This window comes from Mesoplodon bidens, assembly GCF_964165515.1.
Source record: "Mesoplodon bidens genome assembly, chromosome: 11".
In the NCBI taxonomy this organism is placed as follows: Eukaryota; Metazoa; Chordata; class Mammalia; order Artiodactyla; family Ziphiidae; genus Mesoplodon; species Mesoplodon bidens.
Genome location: NC_138167.1, coordinates 36,110,478 through 36,138,185, shown reverse-complemented (window position 1 = coordinate 36,138,185; position 27,708 = coordinate 36,110,478). Strand labels below are relative to the sequence as shown.

At 39.2% G+C, this 27,708-nt stretch overlaps 1 protein-coding gene across 2 annotated transcripts in view; it reads left to right on the top strand.

Moving 5' to 3' along the window:
• SRGAP1 (SLIT-ROBO Rho GTPase activating protein 1) overlaps positions 1 to 27,708 on the top strand; it is a 375,594-nt gene that overhangs the window by 139,569 nt on the left and 208,317 nt on the right. For both annotated transcript variants that reach the window (XR_014017110.1, XM_081249815.1), the window contains exons 3-4: positions 2,065 to 2,227; positions 23,234 to 23,296. Coding sequence is in view for 1 of the 2 variants with exons in the window: in XM_081249815.1 (XP_081105941.1) it covers positions 2,065 to 2,227; positions 23,234 to 23,296 (226 nt within the window). In the remaining variant the exon portion in view is untranslated. The remainder of the gene's footprint in view (positions 1 to 2,064; positions 2,228 to 23,233; positions 23,297 to 27,708) is intronic.

The following is a 27,708-nucleotide window of genomic DNA, read 5'->3' as shown; positions in this document are numbered from 1 at the left end:
TTAAGCTGGGCTATGGAGTCTAGCTCTTACTCAGTTTTGGGATGCTTGTTGTGTAGGATAATCCTTGGCCTAAAGTTGCCACAGCATGGTAGAAAGACCAAGGCTTGGATCAGCCTCCCTGGACTCAGAGACTTTCTCTGACACCAGCTTTGGTCTTGAGCAAATCATTGTGCCTTGCTAAAGCTTAAGTTCTCTTATTGATAGAGGGGATACAAAGCATCTCTGCCTTAAGTTGTAGTGGTAAGGATTAGGTAGAGTTAATGTGTGTAAAGTCTTTAGACCAGCCGCTAGATGAAAATTGCTAACTTTACACAGCACTTACTATGAATCTAAGGCATTCTAGTAAGCACTAAAAATATATATATTAACTCAAATAATCCTCATAACCTTATGAGATTGGTACTGTTGCTTTACCCATTTTACAGATGAAGTAACAGAGGCACAGAGAGGTTTAAATAATTTGGCCAGGATCTCCTAGGTAATTGTTCTGGGATTTGAAGCGAGGCAGTATAGATCCATATTCCATGCTCTTGACTTGTGTGCTCAGTAGGTGCTCAGTAAATGATAGCTTAGCCGCCTCTGTTGTTTTTGTTGTTGTCGATACTGCTATCACTTACTATTAAGGCAATAAAAAGTGTTTATTCAATGAATGAAATAACATTTATTTAATGCTGACCACGGGCAGGGCCCTGCGGATCCAAAAAAGTATGAAATGTTCTCAAAGAACTTATGGGTTACTTCATCATAAAGGATATACAGAAAAGTTAATATAAGATAACACTTACCTCTTGGGCTGGGCGGCTAGAGAATGTCAGTGGAAAGGCTTCAGTATTCTTCCATAGAACCATTGCCCCTTGCCCAATGGCTCTGAGAGAAAAGGAGGGTTCTTTAGGTTGGGGGTGTAATTCTTTATGTGCCAGCTGGGAGAGTGGGAGGTTTCTCTTCTGGGTATAAGTGCTGGGACCCTAGATCAGGGGTTTCTTCCCTTACACCCATCCATACTTCTGTGGTCTACTTCCTCTTTCTTTTAGAGAGGGTTTTGACTGATGCAGGGTTAAATCCTGAATCCGGGGGACGTAAGGGCTGAAAATCCTTCTTTAATCTTTTTTCTAATTTAATTAGTATTCAGAATCATAAATCATCATGAATATTAGGAGGATAACATGTCTGATAAAATAGCACTAGTGTCCCTGAGTTAGGATAAACATTCTGTGCCATTTTGCCATTTTAGAGTTAGATTTTTAAAGTAAAAAAACAAAAAACAAACATTGTACTTTTTTTTTTTTTTTAAAGCAGTAATATCCCCGTCGGTCACTGCTTTTGTTTGGAGTATTTCTTTAAAACTTGTTACAAGTTGCCCTTTGTGGTTTATATACACTTTTCACTTTATTATGTAGAATAAAACAAGGAGTGGTTACAAATCTGAAATAACTTAATGGGTTTAAAAAGGAGATGTGACATGTCATAAGCCAGTAAACTTCTTGGTTCTATTCACAAGCCCTGAGACAATGCTGTAAAGTTCTGCTTCCCAGGAACACTTTTTGGGAGGCTGGAGGGTTAAGTATCAGGGGATTAGTAAATCATCCTCACATTTATGTTCCATGGAAAGTATACCCAGCCAACTTTCTTTTCCAACAACAGACTGGACATTCAGAGCATGCTTTGCGTTCAGTGGCAAACCACAGTCTGTCTGTGAGACAGTGGTCAATAGATTTTTATGTAAACCTAAGCTGCTTTCTTCAATGGGCTGTTTAAAGCTAAAGGCCTGCCTTAATACTGTATATGTTAGGGTCCCATGCCCTTGTCAAGAGTGTGGGTTTTGACTGGTGTTCTTGGTTCAAGTTTTTTCTTCCAAGCCTAGGGGAATTGCTGGCTGGGTGCCTTCCCAGCCTGGAAGGCTGTTCTGCTGACTCTGGAGTATCTTGCCATGAGCAGTGCTCAGAGGAGAAAGAACAGGGACAATGCCCGTCTGTTGTGGCTCCTAGTTTGCCTTGGTGACTTTCCCTTAGCTGATTGGGGCAGCTTTGAACTTGATGGTAATTCTCTCTCTTCTTCACTTCTTAGGAAAGACCAGAACTTGTTGTCTCCAGTGAACTGCTGGTATTTGCTCCTGAACCAAGTGAGACGAGAAAGCAAAGACCACGCAACCTTGAGTGACATCTATCTGAACAATGTGATTATGCGGTTCATGCAAATAAGTGAGGATTCCACGAGGATGTTTAAAAAGGTATCCTCCATCAATCCTGCCAGAGTGTGCTTCCCTGTAACCACTGAGCCTGTAACCAAGACTGAGAAGGGTCTGCTGCCTTAATGACTTAATTGTATTCAATAAATATTAGGTTCAAAAAATACATAAGTGAACAGATATTTTAAAGACACAGAACGAAAAGTTAAATCGCTGCTGTCTTGGGAAAATGTTATCACAGTTTTTTTCTTATTCCCACCAGACTAGCAACAGAAGCTGTGAGAGAGTGACAGGAAAAAAATTCCCCAGGGCACGGAAAATTCAGTCCCTTACATGCCAGAGAGCTTCCTCCTTCCCAAATCCACTTTAAAAAAAAAAGAAAAAAAAAAAGAAAAAAGGAACTGGGCTTTTAAGGCTTCATATCATTGTTACCAGTCTCAGCCAACTCTCAGCAATTTTTTTTGTTGTTTGGACATCTTTGTTGAGAACAATAACAAAATTGGACCATTTCCTGTGTAGGGAATGCAGCTACTTGCTCAATAAGACTGGCTTTTGATTTTTATGTTTATAGGACAAGGGTTCTCCACCACCTCCTCAGCTTCATACTCAGGGTGTTTGGTGCCTATACCAATATCTGTACATCTATTCAGTAAGTAATTATTAGTTTCAGAAAGTGGGGGGAAAAAACCACCTTGTAGTTTAAAGACATTTATGTTTCAAAGGGACCCCTTAAAACAAAGTTGTGTCATGCAGGCCATCTGGGAAACTTCTTAGTCATGTTTGATGTGTCCACATTAGATTTGATTTCTGACCTAGAAATGGAATTTAGCAAACTCGAAGTTTTCTTTTCCTCTATTAAATAGGAAAAAAAAACGTTTCAAACAAAGGAGAAATTTTTAAAATTTGGAAAGAAGAACATATTAAGAAGAGACCACATAGAGAAATATCCTATGTATCTTACAACATAGAGATTTTTAAAAAATAGTTTAGACTGAGCCAGGAAAGTAAGTAATTTTCTCGTATGTCAGCCCTTTCTGCCAAGACCTCATTTGGTTCGATGGGCTTTTTGCATCTTGTCCTCTATGAGTGAGAGATGGTGTCAGGTCTTGGAAAGGTTACTTCGATGAAGAAAAACTAGTCCTCGTGCTCAAGGAGGTCACAGTTTATCCAAATTTGTATGACGCTATATGATGCCTCCCAGTCATGGGGACGCTGGCAACCTTTCAGCCAGGGCCTCTGGGACCAGCACCTCAATTGACTTCGTTTATTTATCCATCCAGCAAAACATCTTTAAAATGCCAGGCTGGGAAGCAGAGTTAAAAGACACGTTCCCTGCCTACGAAGAATCCGTTACAATAATTAACAGTTACCACAATAAGGAAACACACAACCTGTGGTAGAAACTGGAAGGCTGGAAATCTTTTTTTTTTTTTTTATTTTTTGCAGTATGTGGGCCTCTCACTGTTGTGGCCTCTCCCATTACGGAGCACAGGCTCTGGACACGCAGACTCAGCGGCCATGGCCCACGGGCCCAGCCGCTCCGCGGCATGTGGGATCTTCCCGGACCGGGGCACGAACCCGCGTCCCCTGCATCGGCAGGCGGACTTCCAACCACTGCGCCACCAGGGAAGCCCAAGGCTGGAAATCTTAACCCTACTGAGGGGCCAGGAAATTCTTCATAGAGGAGGGAACACCTGAAGTGAGACCTGCAGGAGATGGAGGTGGTCATCAGGCAGATGAGAACAATGACCTGTTCCAGGCAGAAAGCAGAAGCATGACACGTTCAGGGAAAGGAAAGAGTTTGGTGTGACTGGACCAGGGGTTGTATGGGAGTGAGTGATGGGGTGTGAGGCTAGAAAGGACTGTCATATCAGAAGGGACTTCGCATGTCTTGCGGAGCTGTAAGGATTTGTGTTTTGTATGTCAAAGTCAAGGGCTTCATAAAGTTGATGGAAACTTAGGGCTGAGAGTCAAATGGATTTGGACTTGAATCCCAACTCTTCGGCTTTTGTGATCTTGGGAGATGATTCAAGAGAGTGCTCTCTTCTGTCTAAGGGAGAGGGGAAGGCTGGACTGGCAGAAGGGGAAGGTGAGCCTGTGGGAGCTCTGGGGCTGGGATGGCCCTTTGGAGTTTGTCGCCAAGGAGGCCTCGCCTTTGTTTTGCAGACATTGGATTTGAGCTGCCCTTGGGGAGGGGCTGAGTCACCTTGGGGTGATGCAGCTCCCCTTGGTGGAGGGTAGTTCCCAAGGGTGATTCCGAGAGAGAGGTCAGCTGTAAGTTGCAACAGCCAGCAGCCAATATTCCCAGTAGTTGGGGAAATAAGTTCTTGGCTCTTGAAAGAGGGCCTCAGGAATGTACAGTAAGTACACACACACCATGCCTGCTTGTTTGCTACCTAGAAGTTCTCTTCTGATCCAGATTCTCTGGGACTCAAAGAATTGTAATCCCTGGAAGCTGCCTACTTATAGCAGACTCCTGGTTACTTCAGCATTTAGTGGGGAGAACAGTCTTCTCACCTTTAACTATTGCTGATCAGCTGGAAAGTTAATAGTCATTACAGTGACAGGTATAAAATTCCACTTCCTCAAGCAGACCCAGCAGATGACATGCCTCACCTTTCCATGTTTTTAAAATTAAGAGAGGGTAAGACTGGAGCTTCTTGAGGAGTCAGATCAGCCCACTAGGACACATTTGTCATCTGCAAAGATAGGAAGCCAGGACCCATATCTGTCAAGTCCAGAGAACTTCATATCCCTTTAGATTAAAAAGCAAGACTAGGCTTTTCTGCTTTTTTTTTTTTTATATCATCAAGCCGTCTCCTTCTCCAGCTCTTCTTCCATTGTTACGGTTCCAGAAGCATATTTTTTATCAAAACAGAAGGAAATGATCAGAACCAGTCTGAATTGACCTTTAGAACTTCTGTGGAGTCCTTAGTGAGCATAATGCTTGTTCTTCTTGGGAGGGGATTTTGCAACTTACTCATTTTTCAAAAATAACCCCATGTCTGTATGGAGATCCAGTTAGATGTTGGGTGCTTGACAGGTACAGCCTCTTACACAGCTGTGTCGTATTCAGTTTAGTCATTGACCAAGAATCCTTTTACCCAGACTGTTCTATCAAATAGGGAGTTTGGAGCAGGTAATTCTAGGAATGTTTTTGTTTCCAAATGGATATAATAATCAGGAAGACACTTATAGGAATACCTAATTCCAGGCATAGGTATAGGCAACAGCTTCAAGACTTAAATTTTAATCACATCAGAACCAGTTTTAGAAATAGTTGCCTATGCTTGACAGTTTTCAACGGCTAAAAAAAAGGGAAGCTTTAAAAAAATAATAATACCCAATTATTCAAGTATCAGCTATTTCAAATTTAGGTCTTTAGAGTTGTAGATGAAGCCTGTTGGTCAGAATAACATAGTGATCCATCTCTAAGTCTCTAACATCAGATACTTTGCATATGAATCTTAGTTTTGTCACTCTTATGATCTATGTGGACCTGGGAGTGTTTGTGAACCTCTTAAGTCTCACTTTCTGCATCTGTAAAGTAAATATAGTAACCTATTTCAGATACCTGTATGGAGATTCATGAGTCCTGCATGGAAAGCTACTTACCCCAGTGTCTGGATTTAATGCTAATATGGTCTAACTAATTTTTAGCTGTTATCTTTGTTATTATCTATACTGTAAACACTTATTCCTTACACCTGCAATGATTATGTAATGTGAAGTTACACCAGACATTATCTTAAATGTGTCCTCATTCTAAAGAGACTGTGTAGCACAACTGTGATGAACACCGTCCAGATCATCACATGGTATTTGTATATCACTTATTATGAAGTTCCAAACCATGTTTGTAAACAGACTCTGAGAAATGCTCCAACATCCTTGCTTGGAGCTGAATTAAAATTTTGGTCCTCACATTTCAACAATTAATGGGAACTTAGGGGATAACACAGTGAATACCTGTGTTGGTCAGTTGGGAACTTAGGGGATAACACAGTGAATACCTGTGCCTCTCAGGTCCCCCACAGCTATTTCACATAGACAGTCTTAACTTTGAGGCTTCACTGGTTTCTTCATTCATTCAACAGTGAGAGTCATTCAATTCCAGACCCTCTGTTAGGTATGGACAATGTGAGCACAGACAGAGTAGGACTCTGCTTTTACTCTCATAAGTTCTGCTTTACTGTTTTAGGGGAAGGTCAGAACTTGGAGACTGCTTGTACACAGGGGTTTTTCATTATCAGTCCTACTGTCCTTCCCGAAGAACAAGAGGCAGTGAGGTGCCTCTTGCCCTGTTCTCCAGCCCTGCCTGCTGGAGTGATGAGATTTTGCCACCTTCTTTCCATTACTCACGCTCAAGAGTGGTCTGCATCTGGGTTGGTGCTGCAGCCAGAAATTGTGTGATTCGTATGTTACACATAAAGTAATCAGCATCAGCAGTCACCATGTAGGAAAGACCACAGCTAGCTCGCAATAATCACTTTATTTAAGCACCTTATCACATGATCTTCTGTATCAAGTTTAAGAATGTTAACAGAAGTATGTAGTTTAGAGGGAGCACCATAAAATGGCAGCCTTTGAATATGTTCAATTATCTCTGTGTGTTTTAAATAATCTACAAGTCTGTCATTTCCCCATGGATTATTCTCAAATTATTAATGTTTTTATTCTTGGTTTGCATAAATATGTGTACAAATATAATTTATTTTGTTTCTTCACCAATAATAATGACATAACCCTACCACTTTGCTGAATTTTAACTGTGCACCCAGCACTGTACCCGGCGTTTTTCACACATTAACTCATGCACCCTCACAGCTGCCCAATGAACAGGGATTATAAGCCACATTTCAGGGATGAGAAAACAAAAGGCTCAGATATAATTTATAGAGCCGGGCTGGCTGGTACGTCTTCTTGTCTTTGCCTGTAGGCCTTAGATAGTTCGTAGTTACTACAACTGTGTTGGTGTTTTTCAGTGGTAACCGGGAGATGTTACACAACGCACAGGTTAGAAACTTCTGAGATTGGGACACTGTGGGTCTTGGCCCCATTCATTTCTAATGAAAATCCTGAAGAATGATAGTTCTGGATGAGGCAGCAAAATCTGTCAGTCATCCAAGTTATAGGCAGAGATTCAAAGCAGCAGAGACTGGCTGCAAGCCACTGAGAATGACCTCACTTTGGCCTAAATGCCGTAGGTTATCAGATTCAGACTCACAGGAATTAAATTAACCCACTTTTGGTATTGTTGATTGTGTGGCCTAATCTGAAAGGAAAGAGAAATTACTAGTAAGATTTGGAAATTTGAGGTCATTTTAAAATTTTTATCAAAACTAATCATATTCTATTTAAATACCCTAGTATGAAAGAAAACAAAGACATTTCATGGGAGAAAAAAACACTGTGTTTTCAATTAGGCCATTTAAAATAAGTTAATATTCAAGCAGATGCTTTGAGTTAATAAACGATACTAATCTAGTACAGATCTCTAAGGCTCTAACCTTGTTTTGAAGAAAAAGCCCCTAAGTTTAAAAAAATCTGAAAACTTTACAGATCTATAAATAAAAGAGTCTTTCCTATTGTACAAATCTATACAAATCTATATATAAAAGAGAGTCTATTTCTTTTTGAATATAAAAATACATATTCATTGTAGAAATTTAGAAAACACCAAAAAATATAAAAATGGAAATGAGTTACCCATATTAATGCTACCTACTGGTAATATTTCTCGCTATATCTTTTCAGCATTCATATGTATAAGCATACATGTGTACTACACAAACACACATACATACGTATTTTGCAAAATTGAGATTTCATTGCAGATAACCTGGGAACCTGCCCTTTTCATGGAAAATATCGTTAGCGTTTCCCATGTCTGGATATAATCTTTTAAAATAGGATACTTCGCGCCTGCATAATGTTTCACTGTCGGCACGGCCATGTTGCTCTTCCCGTTGTAGGACATTTAAATCTTTCACACATCTTTGATATTTTTCTTATGCTACATTCCTTGAAGTAGAATTATTAGGCCAGAGGGTGGCATTAGAATTTCATGCTTTGGATGAAATTCTTACTTTTTGCCTTTCTGGAGTAAAGATGGTCATGGCTGTGATTTACCAAGGAGCAATCTATCCCCTGAAAAATAAACTGACTATTTATTAGCAGAGAGCTACCACATGTGATTTAGTATGCTGATGCAACAGTGGTAAATAATATAACAAGAGGAACTTTTTCAAAGCATTTCAGTGCAGTGTAGCAGAAGAATTAAATGGTATTCTGGTGGCCTCAAGGGACAGCTTAATAATTGATGGGGAGTGGTTAAATAAGTGAGAGTCGTTCAAGCTAATGCTACTAGCTGGTTCTCTTGAGTTTTATCAACCCTATGGTTAGCTCATTTCTCTAGAAGTAAATCAAAACCAAACTATCGTTTCTTACAGTGATGCGCTTTTCTGAAATATTTTAGAAACTATTTTTAGTTTGTATTTATAAATTGCTTATCAGGATGGCTGGCACATAAATAAATGGCAGTTGTCAGTGCTGCTTTTCTTGTATTTATGTTGTTGCCTTTATTATTTAGTGACAACAGGACATATGTGATTGACCTAGCCGTAAATTTAGCAGCTGAGTTACTAGATAAGAGCATTCCGCATCAGTTTAGAAGCTTCATTAAAGACTTTTAAATATATTAAGCAGATGTTATATGTCTGTCTTCTTGGAAAGTGATATAATGTTAAAAAACCTGAGGTCATTGAGGTCAGCTAAGTTGGACGTTTTGTCACACAGCATGATGTAGTAGTTGAACCCATAATTACATTGAGAATAGTTTCCAAAAACACTTGAAACCTATTTATGGTAAAAAAAAAAAAAAAATCTGAAAGTATATAGACCAAAATTATTTTAAATGGGTACCTCTAAGTTACTTTTATTTTCTTCTGTTTGATTTTTCGTAATTTCTGATTTTTGTACAATGAACGTATTGTATAAGACACAAAGAAAACAATTATTCATTGTAAACTAAAACCTTAGAGAAACTTGGCCCCGAGTACACCAGTCAGTGTTTACCACAAAGAAGTGGGGAACTATATCCAGTAACTAATTCAGCCCGAAATGCTGTTTATTAATGGAGAATTAGCCTATTCTCCAAGTGCACTTGAAAACTGTGCTTTGAATATACAGTATTCAGGTGCTTAAAATGAAGACATGAAATCAGGGAACTTCTGAGCAAGATGGCGGCATGCACAAGGGCTGCAACAGCCTTACCTCCCAAGTTCTCTTTGCAATGACTAATCAAATGTATAAATAGGAAAGACTGGAACAGTCCTTTTACCTTCAAGCAGATCCCATACTTCTTTGCTCACTCTGTTCGTTCCCACCTTACTCTGAAAGGAAGTCTATACCCCCATCTCCTTTCCCTAACTTTATTTTTCTCTCCAGCACTTATCCCTTTCTGCCATATTTTGTATTTACTCAATATTTGTTTACTTTCTGTCTCTCCTCAATTTAAATGTAAGTTTCTGAGGGGGAGGAATCTTGTATTGTTCACTGAAACAGTGACTAGCACATAGTAGATACCATGTAAATATTTATTGAATGAATAAATAATGAATACTTACATCTGTATTAGAAACCAGAGATAAGTGTCAGCCACATAATAGAAATTTCAAGGTATTTCAGAAGACCCAGTATTGACAGGGCTGGATTTAAGCAGCACTATCACATGCTGTCTACTTCCTAAGAGAGAAAAATCAGAGGAGAAATGAGTCATGGCAAGTCTGTGGCAGGGTGGGATAACTAAAGTGCCAGCCTTCTGGGCTGAGGACTGAAAGGGGGTGTCAAAGGAACCAAAAAGTACTAGGGAGATTACAGAGAGGGTGTAGATTTTAAAAGCAATCTCATGAAGTTCTTTATTAACTCCTGGGCTCTCTCCTGACCTGCACATGCTTGGGTTTGATCTTAAGCAGTATACCTACCAAAGACTTCGGGAGCTGAACTAAGGGATAGACCACTGCCTGGGCTCCAGACTGGCCACTGAATGGTGCATATGCAAGTCAGATCCAAATAGTGCTACAAAGGTGTTGGAAACAGTATGGATATTGAAACCACACCCTGTAGAAGGCTGGTCAGAATTTGCATCCTGAATTCAACTTGGTTGATTTCCTGATAAAACAAAAATATCAACATTCTACATGTGGTTTAAATAAAACCCAGAGTCTCATAACATAATATTCAAAATATCCAGAGTATATTCCCAATTACTCAGCATACAAAGAACCAGGAAAACCTCAGCTGACATGAGAAGAGACAATCAATAAATGGCCAATCCTGAAGGACACAAATGGCGGAATTAGCTAACAAAGACTTTTAAAGCAACCATGATAAAAATGTTCCGAGAAGTGAGAGCAAATACTGTTGAAACGAATGGAAAGATAAGTCTCAGCAAAAAAAAAAAAAAAGAAAGAAAGAACCAAATGGAAATTTTAGAACTGAAAATACAGTAACCAAAATTAAAAACTCACTAGACGGGTTTCAAAAGAAGAATAAAGATAACAGAGGGAAGAGATTAGTTTCAGTTCATCTTAAAGATAGATTAACAGAAATTATCTAACCTGAACAACAGAATAAAAGATTGGGGAAAAAATAATCAGTGCCTCAGGGAGTGTTGGGACAATCCTAAAAGGTCTGATATTCATGTCAGCAGAGTCTCTGAGGAGACGAGAAAGTGAGTGGGTAGAAAAAACATTTGAAAAAATAATTACAACAAAACTTCCCAAATCTGGCAAATAAGATAAAGCCTACCCATTCAAGAAGCCAGCAAAACCCAAGCTAGATGAATCCAAAGAAGTACATGCCTACACTCATAATAATCAAACCAAAAACTAAAGACAAAGAAAAATATATTGAAAGCGGCCAGAGAAAAATAACACACTACCGATGGAAGAACAATTGGATGACTGTGGATTTCTCTACCTGCTAGATGCCAGTAGCACCTTATTAGTTTTGACAACCAAATATTCCTTCAGATGTTATCTAATGTCCCCTGGGGGGGGAAATTGGACCAAGTTGAGAACCATTAATCCAACTTGAGTTTTCCATTTTTCCAAACTTTTTTTTAAAAGAAATGTTCCAATTTGGTTTACATATCAATTACAGGGTTTACAACTCTAGATTAAATTAACAAATATGGAGTAGGTCAAAGGCACCCAGTCTCTCATCTCCCATCAAGAGAAGTTTAATATATATATATATATATATATATATTCAATACCAGGTTTATTTAGGTTCAGTTATTCATAAAAGATCAGCACTTAAGAAAGTTCATTTTCAAAGAGCCTTGAACACTGAATCCTTACCCATTCTCCTCATCCAAGAAGGAAACTACATTCTTAAAAGAACTGATGAGGAGAGAACATTCCTACCGTAGGTCGAGGTGTCTGTAGTTGAGATCAACAAAGTCTGAAGCAACCTGAGAACAGTACTCTGGTTGCTAGCCAGCGTTTCTGACCATTTGAAGACTTTGTTTAATTTCACATGGTAGGGGCTTCCCTGGTGGCGCAGTGGTTGAGAGTCCGCCTGCCGATGCAGGGGACATGGGTTCATGCCCCGGTCCGGGAGGATCCCACATGCCGCGGAGCGGCTGGGCCTGTGAGCCATGGCCGCTGAGCCTGCGCGTCCAGAGCCTATGCTCCGCAACGGGAGAGGCCACAACAGTGAGAGGCCCGCGTACCGCAAAAAAAAAAAAAAAAAATTATAATTTCACATGGTAGGATTCTAAAAGATTTCCAGCAACTGCAAGAAACGCCATATTGGGGGATATTGCACATAGAGCAAATATTTGGATTAAGAAACTCTTGTGATACCTTGAGTAATAGCAACCCAAAAATATGCACTTGCAAACAAACACTGAATGTGGTTGTCAGATTGATTTCAGTATCTTTTAAATCTCAATCAAAGGGAAACATTTTTTTCTCATTGTTAGAGAGGCAATTAAATAGAAACAAGCAGAAATTTTACCAACTAAATACTTTGTCAGATCAATCTAGAAACTTAAAACAAAATTTGACACTGGCTGTATGAACTATATGTATTGAGAAAACCCACTAATGTTCAATAACAATAGTAAATAAATACATGCACCACTTTTACTTTTTAAACTTTGGTAGTTTCAAGTGAACACAGAACCATAATTGGCTTAGTGCACTGGCTTGAGTAAACATGGCCATTAAAATTTCATTTCTTTAGCTCTAAAGATAGAGATTTCAAGGGGCTGCTAAAATAGCCTTTTATTTTTTGGCAAGGTCTTATAATTACACTGACCAGTCATGACAAATTCATTGCAACTTCTACTTTTCCTCTCATTTCCTTTTTTTTCTGAAACCTAGCTTTACTGAAATCAGTTCTCTTTTCCAAAACAGAGTAGACATTCTATTTCATTATTCATTCAGCAAACCTTTATTGATTATCGTTATGTGACAGGCACAATGGTGGGTTCTAGGGTCACAAAAGTAAGACACAAATCCTCAATTAGTATTCCAAAGGGGCTTATAATCTAGTAACGAAAGGAAGTATAGAGATAAAAATTACATTATAAGTTGGAACTGCTCTTACAGAAATAGGACCCAAGAGCACAAATGCACAGATGATTGAGTAAGGCATACTGCCTAGGAAAATGGAGAAAGGCTTCACAGAGAGAGCGGCATTTGATCAACGTCTTAAACTTGGTGAGGTTTTACAGAGGAATTAGGGGAAGTGCCTTCTTCTATATGTATGTAGAGAACAGCACAGGACAAGGGCCTGGGGTTCTGATCAAGACTAGCACATATCCAGGAAATGATGCTAGGGGAAGATGACGGTAGGTGAGGCTCTTGGCCGCATCTTCACAACTCTTAACGGAAGTGAATTGTCATCGTAGGCCACCTCTTTTTGGCCTGGACCTAAAGCTCACATCAGTTACACAGCTGGCTGGGATTAGGAGTATAGCCTATGACATGGCAAACTGTACATAGTGGGATAACAGCTACCTGTGATCTAGAAAGGCAGGTTGGGGGTGAGGGCTGCAGGCATGGAAGAATTTTGATTTTCAGTTTAATGAACTGGTATGTTTTCATCTAAGCAACTAAGGAAGCCAAGAGAGATTTTGCATCAGGGATATGGCATAATCAGCTTTGTTTTTTGAGAGCATTGTGAGGAGTAAATTGGAATGAGAAGAAACCAGTCTTGGGGAACCTAGTGAGGAAGCTGGTGCATTAGTACTCTGGGTGATGATTTTTGCTCTACCATGAGTTATGGCCAGAGAGTATCTCCGTACTTATAATGATATTGTCTTCAAAAAGATCTCATCCATGTAGATCAAGAATGAATCAAATGGCTTTTTGTTGTTTTATGAAAGGTCTCTTGGAAATTCAAAACCAGGACAGTTCTTATTCAGTCCATCCTAATCAGATTGTAAGGCTTCTACTCCTTTATCTGATGGCTCTTTAGCCTGTTGGAGAAAAAAAAAAAAAGCTAACAATGATTCCAGGATTCTTGGGCTTACCTTAACTATGCAGATATGGGTTTGGACTGCCACCGCAAAACAGGGTGATTGCAAGCAAATGCAAGTCACTGAGAGGTGTTTGTTGCCTCCTGATCTTCCCAGGATCTTAGCTTCTACCCCTTGAAGTATAAAGAAATACTTTATATGTCCTTAATGCCACTAGCTCCAAGACAGTGAAAGTTATCTGGGAGGCAAAGAGAATTCTCTCTTCATTTCTTTAAACTGTGTCATATAAGGAACAGTTGAAGACAGTGGGAATGTTTGGTACAGAGAAAGTAAGCCTTAGCTAGGAATAGTAACTGTCTCAAATATTTGAAGACCTGTCATGTAGAAGATGGCTTAGATTAACTAGCTCTACAAGTCTATAACAGTTAAGACTGCCTGGTAGAATTAAAGTGGAGACAAGTTTTACTTTATTCTAAGGAAGACCTAACAGTCTAAAGTCAGCAAGGGCTTACTCAGAATTAAGAGTTCTGCTTCCTTGTAGCTTTGCAGTGTTCTCTGGAATAGACTTTATCCTCCTTGGTATAATAGTATATCAAACACAAGTATTCTAGAAAGTAAATCTTGAATTAGGTTGAAGTGACCATCTGAGACATACTGATTTGAAAGTTGCTATGAGTAGACTGTTACAGGGTGACTTCATGAAATGAAACAAGGATATGATGCTTAGCTAATAATAGCATCATGACAGTTACATTTATGGAGTGCTTGGTATGTGCCAGGCACCTTGTTAAGCACGTAACAATGGATATCTCATTTAATCCTCTTAAGAACCCTAGGGAGTATATTATGGGAATCTTCTCCATTTTTCAGATTAGGAAACAGCTCAGAGAAGTAAAGATACTTAAATAATCTGACCAATAATCTGGATCTATGTTGATGGTTTGGGGTTTGTTTTTTCCTGCTTCAAGTAGGCTGTCACCCCATGTACATTTGCCTACTAGCCATAGGTGTTTTCTCAAATTCTCTGGTAGTATTCAAGGAACCAAGTTCTTGGTGAACAGGACACTTACCCCATGGGAATTTGTTTTTTGTTTTTTTTCTATTCCTTAAGCTACCTTTACTTAAATACATGGTTAATTCTATAGACCAATTAATGAGTTGTAGTTCTGAGATGGTACTATTAGTATTAGGATAAATATATATCTTTAAAGGAAATTTCTGATTTAGGATAAATTCTTGAAGATTGGTTTATTAAATTTTGGGCTTGGTTCAAGAGTTATATAGAGAAATTTCACTTGACTTAAATTGTTTGAATAAGCATAAATCAGACTGAATTGAAATTGTTTTGTTTACCTCTCTCACTAAAATGTAAGACCACTTTTCTATCTTTGGCACATAGAAGGTACTCATATAAACTGGTAGAATGGATGACTGAATGCATGAGTGTGTACATGAATAAATGAACTTTTATCAGTATCTCAAAGAATCTCTGCCTTTTGCTTACTAATTCAATGAATGACTTATAAATGAGCAGATCTCCTACTTACTTTATTTAGTTTTGTAAACAGTCCCTGGATTTTTCTTACCACAGTACTATTAAGACTGAGGTCATGGGTTCCCTACACAATATGGTCTAGTTTGCTTCACCACAGGTTATACTCATAACCCCAGCCAACTGTGCCATAGATGTAAGCTTTTGGTCACACTGGATCTTTGCACAATCACACCTGTCACAGGAGAGAAAGACAGTTGTCTTTAGTGATAAACTAGTAGACTCAGTTTCATGTACTAAAGACGATGTATTATTATGATAATTGTTAAGGAATTATTAATAAAGCTGAGTTATTACATTTTTGTTAAGTTCAGCGTATTGAAAAGTGGTCTGGAAATGTATTTCTGATAGTTTTTAGTTAATTATATTACAGTCTTAACCAGAGTTTCATAACACGTTCTGATTTTAATTAGGTAGGTTTGTTTATATCCACTGCTGAGAATTATGCCTAAGTGATTATTCCTTTAGAGGCACTGAAATGGTGTTTCCAGTGTATCGCCATTTTGAGTAGAGAAATATCCCTAGCATGAAAAATTGTGTTTCTTGAAGAGTTAAGGAAATGCAAGCTGAAAATGATAATAATTGTTTCATCTACTTTATTCCCTGTAGGATTTAAAATTTCAGTCTTGAGTTACTTAATCTGTCTGTTCAAGTGCTCTTTAAACCTGGGTGGTTATGAGTGACACTGGTGTACGTGACTTTGCACTTTTGCCTGCTCACAGGCTGAGCACAGTCGAATGCCACATTTGCCTAGCAGTTACGTTAGTAAATATTCTAGGAGAAGCCCCAGATATTTCCTTTAAGGTTAAGTTTTGTCTTGTTTCAAAATGAAGCTCTGGTTCCCCTGTATCTATGATTTTTTTTCTAACTTTCCCACATTTTCTAGTGTCATGGAGTTTTATCTAAAAGAATGTTGATTATTTTTCGCCTTGGGAATGCAGTAGATCGTGAGGCTAATTCCATACACTGATATTTAGTTGTGATTTTAATAAGTACAAATCCATGTCCCTTGACAGATAGAAAGGAAATGTGCAACTACTCTAAATATTATAGCTTGCTTCAGGCCATTAAGCCCAGCCCAGATTTTTCCATTAGGCATTTTGGGGGATGCTGTTGCTGCTATCTTCAGAGTTTACATGAATTAAGAGAATCTATAAAGACACATGAGCATGAGGTTTTGGAAATTTAAAAGCACACACACTGTAGAGGTATGGCCTGACCCTTTTAACCAGAATTTACATCCAAAACTCACTGAGCGTGAGGCACTATAATCATTTGCAGCCCTCTCATTAAATATTTAATCTGGTTTTCCTTCTTCTCTCTTAGTCTCACTCTGACTCAGCATAAGGTCAGGATTCCTTGACTGGTCATCACAATAGATTTACTTTAAAAATAACTCTGTGAGAGGCCAGAGGCCCTCTGAATTGGTCATTTAATACAACCATATAGATCAGTTGATCGATTGCCCAATGTACTCAATTATGGTTGTATTAATTATGCTCTTGGTTCTGCCTTCCTTTCTCCCCTTTCTGGGAGGTTCCAGGGAGCAAACCTGCTGTTCTCCAGGAATAGAGATACTGGCCAGGGTCCACCCAGTGTAGCACTTATCACAGTGCTCTGTATAGGAAGCTGTTCGGGCACATGTAGCTCCTCCATGAGACTGTGGACTCTGGAGGGAGGAAGCCATGCCTTACTCAGCTCTGGGTCCCATTCATTCATCCAAGGTATATCGAGCACCTACAGTGTGCCAGGCACCACGGCAGGCCCTGGGAACACAAAAATGATTAGGACACAGTCCCTGCTTTCAAAGAAACCCTCTGTTTATGAAGAGAAAAAGAAACATGATGAGCGTAGTAATAACGGGCAGCATCAGTTTAACACTCAACTGTGTGCTGGGTTTTGTGTTAAGTGTTTAATAAGGACCATCCCAATAAAACCCTGCGATGTAGAGGCTGTGGGTATCTCTGTTTTGCCATTGAGGAAACTCACAAAATTATTCAACTTATGCACAGACAAGAGAGTTTGATAACAGGCATCCAGTTTTAGAGTTTGAACAACTAACCACTAAATCATACAGCCTAGAAGTGATAATGAATGAACGTATTATACAGTCACAAAGAAGGGAGGGTCTAATTTCCTTATTTGAAGCACAAGGTAAAAGTTACAAGAAACTTTTCACAAAGTAGTAGCATGTAGGATTGTACTAGGCCAGTGAGGACGGCATGGGGAAGGCAGAGATGGGCAAGTAGAACCTGGGACTGAGCAGCTTATCAGGCTAAAGGATGTGGTTTGAGATTTGTGGAAGGTAAGGTAGACTAGTTTGACAGGGGAAGTTATGAGTGATTTAAGAAATTGTAACTCTATCCTGAAAAAAGTTTAGCAAGAATTTGATGGGTTTTAATCAGAAGAAGGACATAATTAGCTCTTCATCTTTTTTTGGTGGGGGGAGGGTGCTGCACCACGCAGCTTACAGGATCTTAGTTCCCCGACAGGGATTGAACCCGTGCCCCCTGCAGTGGAAAGGCAGAGTCCTAAACAGTGGATTGCCAGGGGGTTCCCTAGGTCTTTATCTTTAAAAAAAATTCTCATGACATACAGAAAAACAGATCAACCAGAGTAGATAGGATTGGTGGCTTCTCTTTCAAGGAGAAGAAGCAAGTCTGGGATGAACCCCAGATTCTGGCATGAGTAACACTATTGTCCTGGAAGCGATATAAATTCATTATAACCCTTTTAGAAAGTAATCTTCCAATGTGAATCCAGGGTCTTTAAAATGTCAATACTTTTATCCTGGTAATTTCATGTCCGGGAATTGACACTAAGGCAACAGCGCAAAATGCAAGATAGGACTTTAGAACAGCATTCATGATAATAGTTCAGGGTGATTAAAATATATTGGTGAGGGCTTCCCTGGTGGCGCAGTGGTTGGGGGTCCGCCTGCCGATGCAGGGGACACGGGTTCGTGCCCCAGTCCGGGAGGATCCCACATGCCACGGAGCGGCTGGGCCCGTGAGCCATGGCCGCTGAGCCTGCACGTCCAGAGGCTGTGCTCCGCAACGGGAGAGGCCACAACAGTGAGAGGCCCGTGTACCACACACACACACACACACACACACACACAAAATATATATATATATATATATATATAGGTGAAACTGAATGAATAAGTAAGTAATTGAATGATTGATGGAAAATAGTGGAAACATTGGAAACCATAATAGAAGAATGGTTAATATACATTCACTGTGTAGTTATTTTAATCAATAATAACGTTCTAAAAATTATATAAGTACATGGAAAAATGTATGATAACTGGAAAAAGCAGAGTAGAAAAAAGATACTTTATTATTATAGAATGATTACAACTCACACCTCTGTTTAGATAAATAAACTTGAAGGAAATACACCCATCAAATTATAATGGTGGGGCTTCCCTGGTGGCGCAGTGGTTGAGAGTCCGCCTGCCGATGCAGGGGACACGAGTTCGTGCCCCGGTCTGGGAAGATCCCACATGCCGCGGAGCGGCTGGGCCCATGAGCCATGGCCGCTGAACCTGCGTGTCCAGAGCCTGTGCTCCACAACGGGAGAGGCCACAACAGTGAGAGGCCCGTGTACCACACACACACACACAAAAAATTATAATGGTGGTAGTTTGGGCCTTCTGTTCTCTATTTTTCCAATATTATTTAATACACTTAATTCATTTTTATAATGAAAAAAGGTGGAAACTTTGGGGCTGTTCATTTTGGACTTATGTTTGAATTGTCTGAAACATAAAAGTGATAATAAATAGGAAACAATTAGAAATTGACTTGGTATTCAACTCTGGGTTTACACATTGGGGACATTTAATAAATGTCAACTGAATGGAAGTTCTAACCATTTTCTTTCCCCTTGGGTCAGAATCCTAGAATCCTATTGCAATGCATTAGAAGTTTTTACCATCATTTGAACTTATATAGGCCCACAGAATGGGGGGAAAAAAAACTGTTCGCTTTTTCTACTCTGTACTTGAAGCAGTTGGAGGGGACTCTCCTTCCCTGTGCAAAAGTAATTTTAATCAGCCAATCGCAAATAACATGAAAAATACTTTATTTCAAGCATATATCATTTCATAAAGTTATTTTTTTCTCTTGTACAAAGGGAACATTGATTGCTTTCCTTAATACCCATATCCTTTTTCTTATCTAGCAGCTCTTGGTCAAGGGTCAAGGGTCTGCTCTCACTGTTTTCAAATTTTTAATGAAATAGAATCCAGAGGTATACTTAAACCTATTGAATTTTGATGGACTTTTGATAATTCAGATATTTTCTAATTAAAGGGTTTCAGTGCATTAGTTGAGTATGTCAGCATCCTGTGTGCTACAGCAGATGTGTTTTGTTTTAAGATTGCTTCTCTTTGGGTCCAGAGTCATATTTAGAAGAAAGGACTATTTTTCACTGTTACTGTAATAAATTGGAGACATGTTTAAAGTTGGGGTGGGGATAACATGAGGTGATCTTGTCGTTGCTTCTATGCCATGGGGACAGGGACCAGGCCCCCAGCACTCAGACTAGGACTTGATGTTGTCTGGCCCGGGTATCTGTGAACAAAAGGGTGTGCAAATTCATGCTTCACCCTTCAGTCACATGGTCTAGTGTTTCAGAGCACAGCCCAATTCTTTTAACAGTTTTTGCAGGCAAAAGGAGTGGTGCAGGGCGGGGAGAAAATGGTTAATTTCGAGGCTACTAATAGGCCATGGAGAGTTTAGACTGTCATTCAAAGTGAACATCTAGGCGGAAACTTCCGTGATGTGTCATGAGGGTAGCTGGGGCTCTACCTACCTGAAAATAACTTGCCACCAACTTCTCACAGAATTTAAAGTTCCCACTGAAGCCTGGCTCCTTAACGGCCTCTTTCATGACTTGTATATATGTTATCCCATTGGCTTGAGGAATTATCCATTTCCTAGTAGATGTTTGATTAATTCATCTGGTACCACCAGTAGTATACCCACGAAAATGGAACATAGATAAGTTCAGTGTACATGTGTGGCAAGGGTGTATGGATGTAAGAAGGGCTCAAGGGCTGGAGCACAATACTTGAGGCACTTCCAAATCAGGGGTCACTTGGGTGGATCTAAAGGCCAGGGTAATGGGGAGTGGGGTGAAGGACATCCAATTCAATTCAACCAGTATCTGCCAAGCACTTTCTACGTGGAAGTCAATGGAATACGTGTCCGTAGAGACCAAAAGAAGAAAGAATACCATGTGGGCTTTTCACTCAAGAGGGTTAACCGTTACAGTGTCTGGGAAAGAATTAAATAATTATAACATTTGTGGGATGTTTACTGTGTGTTAGGTACCATTCTGAGTTCTGTGTATGTGTCATCTGGTTAATGCTCTCATCAACCCTATGACTTAGGTACCATGACTACATTCCTTTTATAGATCTGGAAACTCAGGCACAGGGGAGTTCAAAGCCCTTGAGACTTCAGTCCCAGCATTCTGACTCCAGAGTCCTTGCTTCGAAGTGTTATTCTATACTGCCTCCCAGACAGATTTTTTATATTTCAGGGCTTCTGAGGAAAGGTGAACCAAAAATGTGAGTGTGCTCAGCAGAGAACAGTGTCTGTTTTGCCAGACTTCCTCTACCGCATTACCTGAAATCTTGTAAAATGTGAAATGTACAAAGAACCTTTTTGCTGTTGTAAGATATTTGACTTGGCTGGTTTAGCAGGCCCTTATCGCCCCAAACCCAAGTGTTCAATCTGATCGTAAATATTCTTGGCTTGCAGTTAATTGGACCTAAGGGATTTGGGGGGTTATTGTTCTAAAGTCTTAGCCAAGAAATATTTTCTTTTTGGACTTGCTACCTGAAATGTGGGCAGCTGAGCAGAGTTACTTGGTAGCCTTTGATCCCATTAGAGAGTTCTGAATTGGTAGCTCAGATCCTTGAATGAAATATGATATTAAAATAACACCAAGCTGAAGTCATAGGAGATTGCAGTGTAATGTATATAGTCAGAATAGCCAAGATTTAAGGGAAATAAAATGAGTTTCAGTTGGCTTCATTTGCTCACTTGTGGCTTTCCTTTCACCCTTCAGTGATTCTTAACCCACCTCTTCACATAGCAGGGACACAGCAAAACATAAAATCTCTAACTCAAGTGTAGGGATTTTAAATCTTTCAGAACTCGATAAACACCAGCACCCTTTATCACTCCAAGAAAACCCAGGGACAAATGCAGCTAACGAACTTGAATTTCTCAAAGTTTAGCTATTGCTCTGATATCATCTTCCCACACTAGTTTATGTTCACAAATTTTTGCTTCAGCACATGTGGCCTTTTTTAAGGGAGGCCTAACCCAATGACCTAGTGTTGGCAGATGGACTGTGTTTCATCTAGATCCTCTGATTTTATTAAGGGTGGTCTATGGGCCTTTCTTCTCTGCCCTCTCACCAGTGACCAGCCTTCACCAAAGGCAGTAACTACTTCAGCAAATCACACAAACAACAGTATTTCAATTTATTTACAGATTCATTTAGCAAGTGCTGATTGGAAGCTTCCTTTGTGCCCAAGTGGGACCTGGACTAGTGTCTTCTTAAATGCCATACCCTCGGCACCTCACTTGCCTCACCCTAGTTCTGTCCTCGTGCCCAAGCACTGTGCAGGACACTGGGGTCGCAGAGCTGATACAGATATGGTCCTTACTCTCCCAGTCCTGACAGCCCAGTAGAAGACACATAAATGAACCATGGATGTTGTTGTTATTGTCTCAAAAACTGTAGATTAAGCCATGCTACACATTTTTTTCCATTTTCTGTACCTGACTAAATAAACTCAAAACAGGGAAAAAAAAAGAAAAGTAATTTGGATATATGATTTCCTTTAAAGTTAACTTACAGATTTTGCTGAAAAAAAATATTCAAATACTCCTCTGTCAAACCCTCAAAATTAGCCTAGGGAAGAATATCTTAAATGCTGTCATTTACCCACTGAGTGGAAAAGTAAAACTCTCTTTTTTGTCTTAATGAAAAAATAACAATAATAAATGCAGAGGCAAAAAGTATGTGGAGCATAAGTGGCCTTACCAACTCACTACCGTGAAAGTGTTTTCTTAAAATTAAAATTGTAGTCAGTCAAAGGGAGAGACAAGTATCATATGATATCCCTTATATGTAGAATCTTTAAAAATGATGTAAATGAACTTATTTATAAAACAGAAACAGACTCACAGACATAGAAAACAAACTTATGGTTACCAAAGGGGAAAGAGGTGGGGAGGGATAAATTAGGAGTTTGTGATTAGCAGACAGAAACTACTATATATAAAATAGATAAAACAACAAGATCCTACTGTATAGCACAGGGAACTATATTCAATATCTTGTAATAATCTATAATGGAAAAGAATCTGAAAAAGAACATATATATATACACATATATATATATGTATATGTATATGTATAACTGAATCACTGTGCTATACACCAGAAACTAACACAACATTGTAAATCAACTATGCTTTAATTAAAAAAAAATTTTGTAGTCAGTCACATAGTTATTTTGGAAAGGGAGAGTAAATTTCCCTTTTGGTTTCTAACTAAGCTTCTGGGGACTCACACTGCAAAATTCCCTTGTGATGATACTGAGATGGGAAGCAAGATGCTGGAATTCATCTTTTCATGACTTAAGTTCTGCAACTCAACTTCTGAGCAAGCACGGTGCTTCACCCTCCCTTTTCTAGCTCTTGATAAAGTCTGATTTGGATGGTGGGAGAGCCATTCACACTGTCCACTTCTTTGCTTCTGTCCAGCCAGTGGTAACCATTGGTGCACACATCTAGTATTTAGAAAGGGCCATTTGATCAAAGATGTTCATTGTATCAGGGTCGTGCTGGCCTTCTGTTGTGTTATACACATTCTTCTATTTTCAGTCAGTGGACTTCTTAAGATGTAAGTCATCTAGAAACAAGTTTCTGTTACAGTTTTTAATATTGTTAATTTTTTCTCATTGCAGAGCAAAGAGATTGCATTCCAACTTCATGAGGACTTAATGAAGGTTCTTAACGAGCTCTATACGGTAAGCATGTAATCTTTCTTTTGGAAAAATCTTTGGTTTAGAATTCTGGTTTGCAGAAACACTTCTCTTATTAGAACTCATTCCAAGCTAGAGTGTTGATGGATGCTTGTCTGGTTGAAATGTGGAACTGAGTGGATAGATGGCATGAGACGGTTTCAAGTAAATATGTATATGCAGTCAGAACACTTTAAGAAACTGGACTATAGTTGTCCCAAAAAGAATGTTTTTATGTGGTTGGATTATATGTGATCTATTCATATATTCAGTTCCAGAATATTGAGGGGGAGGGGTATCTATTTTTCCTTCTTGGCAATAGTTTGCTTTTCTGAATTTAAGTTTTTTCAGGTTAATGCATATAATCAGAAGAAATTAAATGATTAACTATTAAAAAACAAAATCAATGATTAGTCATATGCCTATGTATATTTTGTTGTACAATTAATGATCATATTATTAAATACAAATTCCTTTTGGAGGAATTTGATGAGTTTTTATTTTATAAGAGAACAACATAATGAGAATTGAGTAATGTTCATTTCTTCTAACTTTAGATATTTGCATTTTCATTACATAAGATTATTTGAATTTTTCTTTACAGGCAAATTAAACCTGAAACTTATTAAAATATGTTTCTTGATTTACAAATTCATTTGTTCCTAAAAAGCAAGTGTGTAAAATACAGTTTTGTGAATTAAATTGCTTTTAATGCTCCATTGATAATTGCTAATTAAAAGAACCTGTAGTTTTAAACTTTATAAAATGAGTGATATTCTTATAAAATCCACTTTCCAGGTTTTTTCTACATGTGTGATAAATTTGTTTTTATGCAGCATGTTTACTACACCTGTGCTTTTGAATTAACTTGACAGTTTCTAATTGCTTGTTCCTCCTTCAGAAACCTTTAACTTTATGTGCAAAAGCCTCATGTTATAAGGTCATATCCATATAAAAGGCCATTTATTAGCCCACGCTTGGTGTGATTTATTAATTTCTGATAACCTAAGGTATCAACCATTTCTAGAAATCCTGGATGTAGAATTTAAAAGTTAAATCAGCATTGTGCCTCTGAGACTTCCACAGAAGAAATTCTGTCTTCTTCCATTGAACTATTTTAAGATGAGGGCTTCATGGCACTCTCCTTGTGGTTCCCTTTGCTTGGGCATTGTTTTACCTAGAAATATAAATCATTCTCTAATACTTTAAAAAATAAATCTGCTGGTTGTCATGGCATCATAAACAAGAGCCTGTTGTTTATGGTCTGGAACTAGTAATACTAGTCAGAGCAACACTGGCAAAGATAAACTTGACTGTTGAATACAAGAAAATTTGGTAGAATGTCATGAAAATTTTATCTCAGTGAGGGATGTGTATAGAGAAATTTCTCCTGGATTCAGCCTATCAAGTGGAATTAGACATCTAGGAGACTCTATAGTTGAATCAAGTAAGTTGATAACTCCTCAAACCTCTCATCAGTATCAGTCTGAAAGCCTGAAGGAGCCAGATTCTAGAAAAGGTCACCAGAGTTTAAATAACCCTGTCAGTCATTTAATCTCTGAATCAGTTGAGGAATCAAGGCATAGTGGAGACAGGCAGTGAGGTTTTAATTAGGTAGTCTGTAGATCACTTTGAGCTCTTGGGAGATAATTTTACTTTAACCAAACCAGAGAGCATGCACATTTGAGGTCAGATGTCATGTTCTGTGGGGAAAGACCGTCTTATTATACACACACACACAGACACGCACACACACACTTTTTACTCTGAAAGATGGTCTCTCTTGCAATTTAAATTCAGATACATAAATTCTGTCATGTTCAAATGAAATCTATCCATTATATATATTCAGTTTACATTCAGAAAGGAAGAAAAAGTGAGGAGTGTTTGAACAGGGGACCAGGGTTTGGGGGAATGCGGTTTAGGTTCTTTTTTTTTTTTTTTTTTTGCAGTACGCGGGCCTCTCACTGTTGTGGCCTCTCCCGTTGCGGAGCACAGGCTCCGGACGCGCAGGCTCAGCGGACATGGCTCACGGGCCCAGCCGCTCCGCGGCATGTGGGATCCTCCCGGACCGGGGCACGAACCCGTGTCCCCTGCATCAGCAGGCGGACTCTCAACCACTGCGCCACCAGGGAAGCCCGGTTTAGGTTCTTTATTCAACCACTGACTGGTCACGAATAAATTACCTTCTGAGTTGCATCATGCATAGAATTTTTTACGACTGATGACGTAATAATGATTGTTGAAGTAAGGTGTAAAATATGTAGCCTGAGGGAATTGAGGATGCTATTTAATTGCCTTTTCAAACAAATATTCACTCCTCCCTTTCTCACAACCCTTGATACTCCTTGGGAGTTGAAGGTGAGCTCCTTTTTGAGAGGTACATTAACTTCCTTAAACCAGAGGAGTGCTTTTTATTAAATTACAGTCCAACCTTAGTGGTGGGCAGTAGCCTTATGTGTGGGCTTCCCTGCCCCAAAATAGTTCTCTCACAGGTCTATTGATTATTCCAAGCATTCTATCATAAGGCTTTGTCTTAAATAAAATACAAATGCCCAGGACAAATAGAAGGAGACGCCTTATGATCATTTCTACCTTAAAATGAACCGAGATTTATCAGATTCTTTGAGAACGGGTTGTATCCATGGGGCACGAAGGCCTGGACCTCTGAGCAGGAGAGAGAGGATGGTGGCATCTGAGTGCCATCTGGAAGGAGAGGAAAGGCTTTGAAGACATGCATCTCCTTTTCTATATTTTTGCCTCAACCTTGCCTTTATTTACAGAAACAGGGCCTCAAAGTGGTTTTGAACCTACCACATGGGCCAGCCACAGCAGTTAGGATTACTTGGGCCTTGAGTAACAGAGGTACTCAGAATAATGGTGTAAACAAGATAGAAGTTTAACCTCTGTCTCACATAAAAGCAGTTCAGAGGTTGGCAGCACAGGACTGGTATGGAGGTTACATAAAGCCATCAAAGAATCAGGCTCCTCCTAATACACAGTTCAGAGAAACCTAATTGTATCTTTGTTCTTAGAGTTCAAGATAGTTGCTGGAGCTCTAGCCATTACATCTGCTTTCCTGAAATGGAGAAAGGAGACGCCAACAGAATGCAGAAGGGAGAGAAGGGCAGGTCCTCTGTCTCTTACGAAGACTTAATGAAGGTTCCATATAACACTTTCATATACATCTCATTGGCCAGAACTCAGAAACACAGTTTCACAGGCTTCAAGGAAGTCTGGGAGTTATAGTCTTTTAGTTGGCCAGCTCGTTGACAGCCAGTTAAAAATTGAGGATTTTGTTAATTTGATAGAGAAAGGGAGATATTTTTTAGGTAACTAGACATGCCTTTCAAAGTAGCTAACATTTATTAAATGCTTATTATACATGGCTAGTTATTGTGCTAAGCACACGCATTATTTTATGTAATCCTCACAGTGTCTCTATGAGGCAGTTACTATCATTATCCCCATTTCACAGATGAGGAAACTAAGGCTCAGAGAGGCTTGCCTAGATTGCACAATAAGTAGTAGAGTGGGATCTCAAGTCCAGGTCTGGCTCCAGAGCCTCTGCGGGTCTGTCATTTTATCTCTGTTGCCATAGTTTTGGGAAACCATTCTCTAACAAAGATCTCTAAATGTTAATGCCACCCTAACAACACAAAGCACCTAAGCCATTTATCACTTGCTCCTTTGTATTTTTTTTAAATCAATGGCATTAATGTTGCTTTAACAAAAACATAGGTGAAAAATTGAACATGTGCCTCACTGGCAACCTGTACTTCTTAGAAATGTTCATTTAAATGATCTAACAAAAAGGAAAAAGAAATAAAATGAAAAAATACAAAACCAACAACAGAAAAAACTAAAAAGTTAAAATTAAAAAAAAAAAGATCTAACAGATGGGACTCATTGGGCTAAAAAGTAAGAGTGAACTAAGATCTTCAAATTCCCTTTCTAAGTCTAATTCACTAATTAACTGCCTTTTCAGTTTAACATGTGAAAGAGAACTAAAGTAGGGTTAAGAAAGCAGGGAGGGCCTCCCTGGTGGCGCAGTGGTTGAGAGTCCGCCTGCCGATGCAGGGGATACGGGTTCGTGCCCCGGTCCGGGAGGATCCCATATGCCGCGGAGCGGCTGGGCCCGTGAGCCATGGCCGCTGAGCCTGCGCATCCGGAGCCTGTGCTCCGCAACGGGAGAGGCCACAACAGTGAGAGGCCCGCATACCGCAAAAAAAAAAAAAAAAAAAAAAAGAAAGGGAGACTGCTGTGCTTTAAGGAAACAGAATTGATTGGACTCACATTGAACTTGAATTTGAATCTCAGCTCACTTAGCCAATCTGGGCATCCATATTAGTCTGGGAGAAACAGAACCAATAGATTAGGTAGATAGATAGATAGATAGATAGATATGGGAGAGAAAT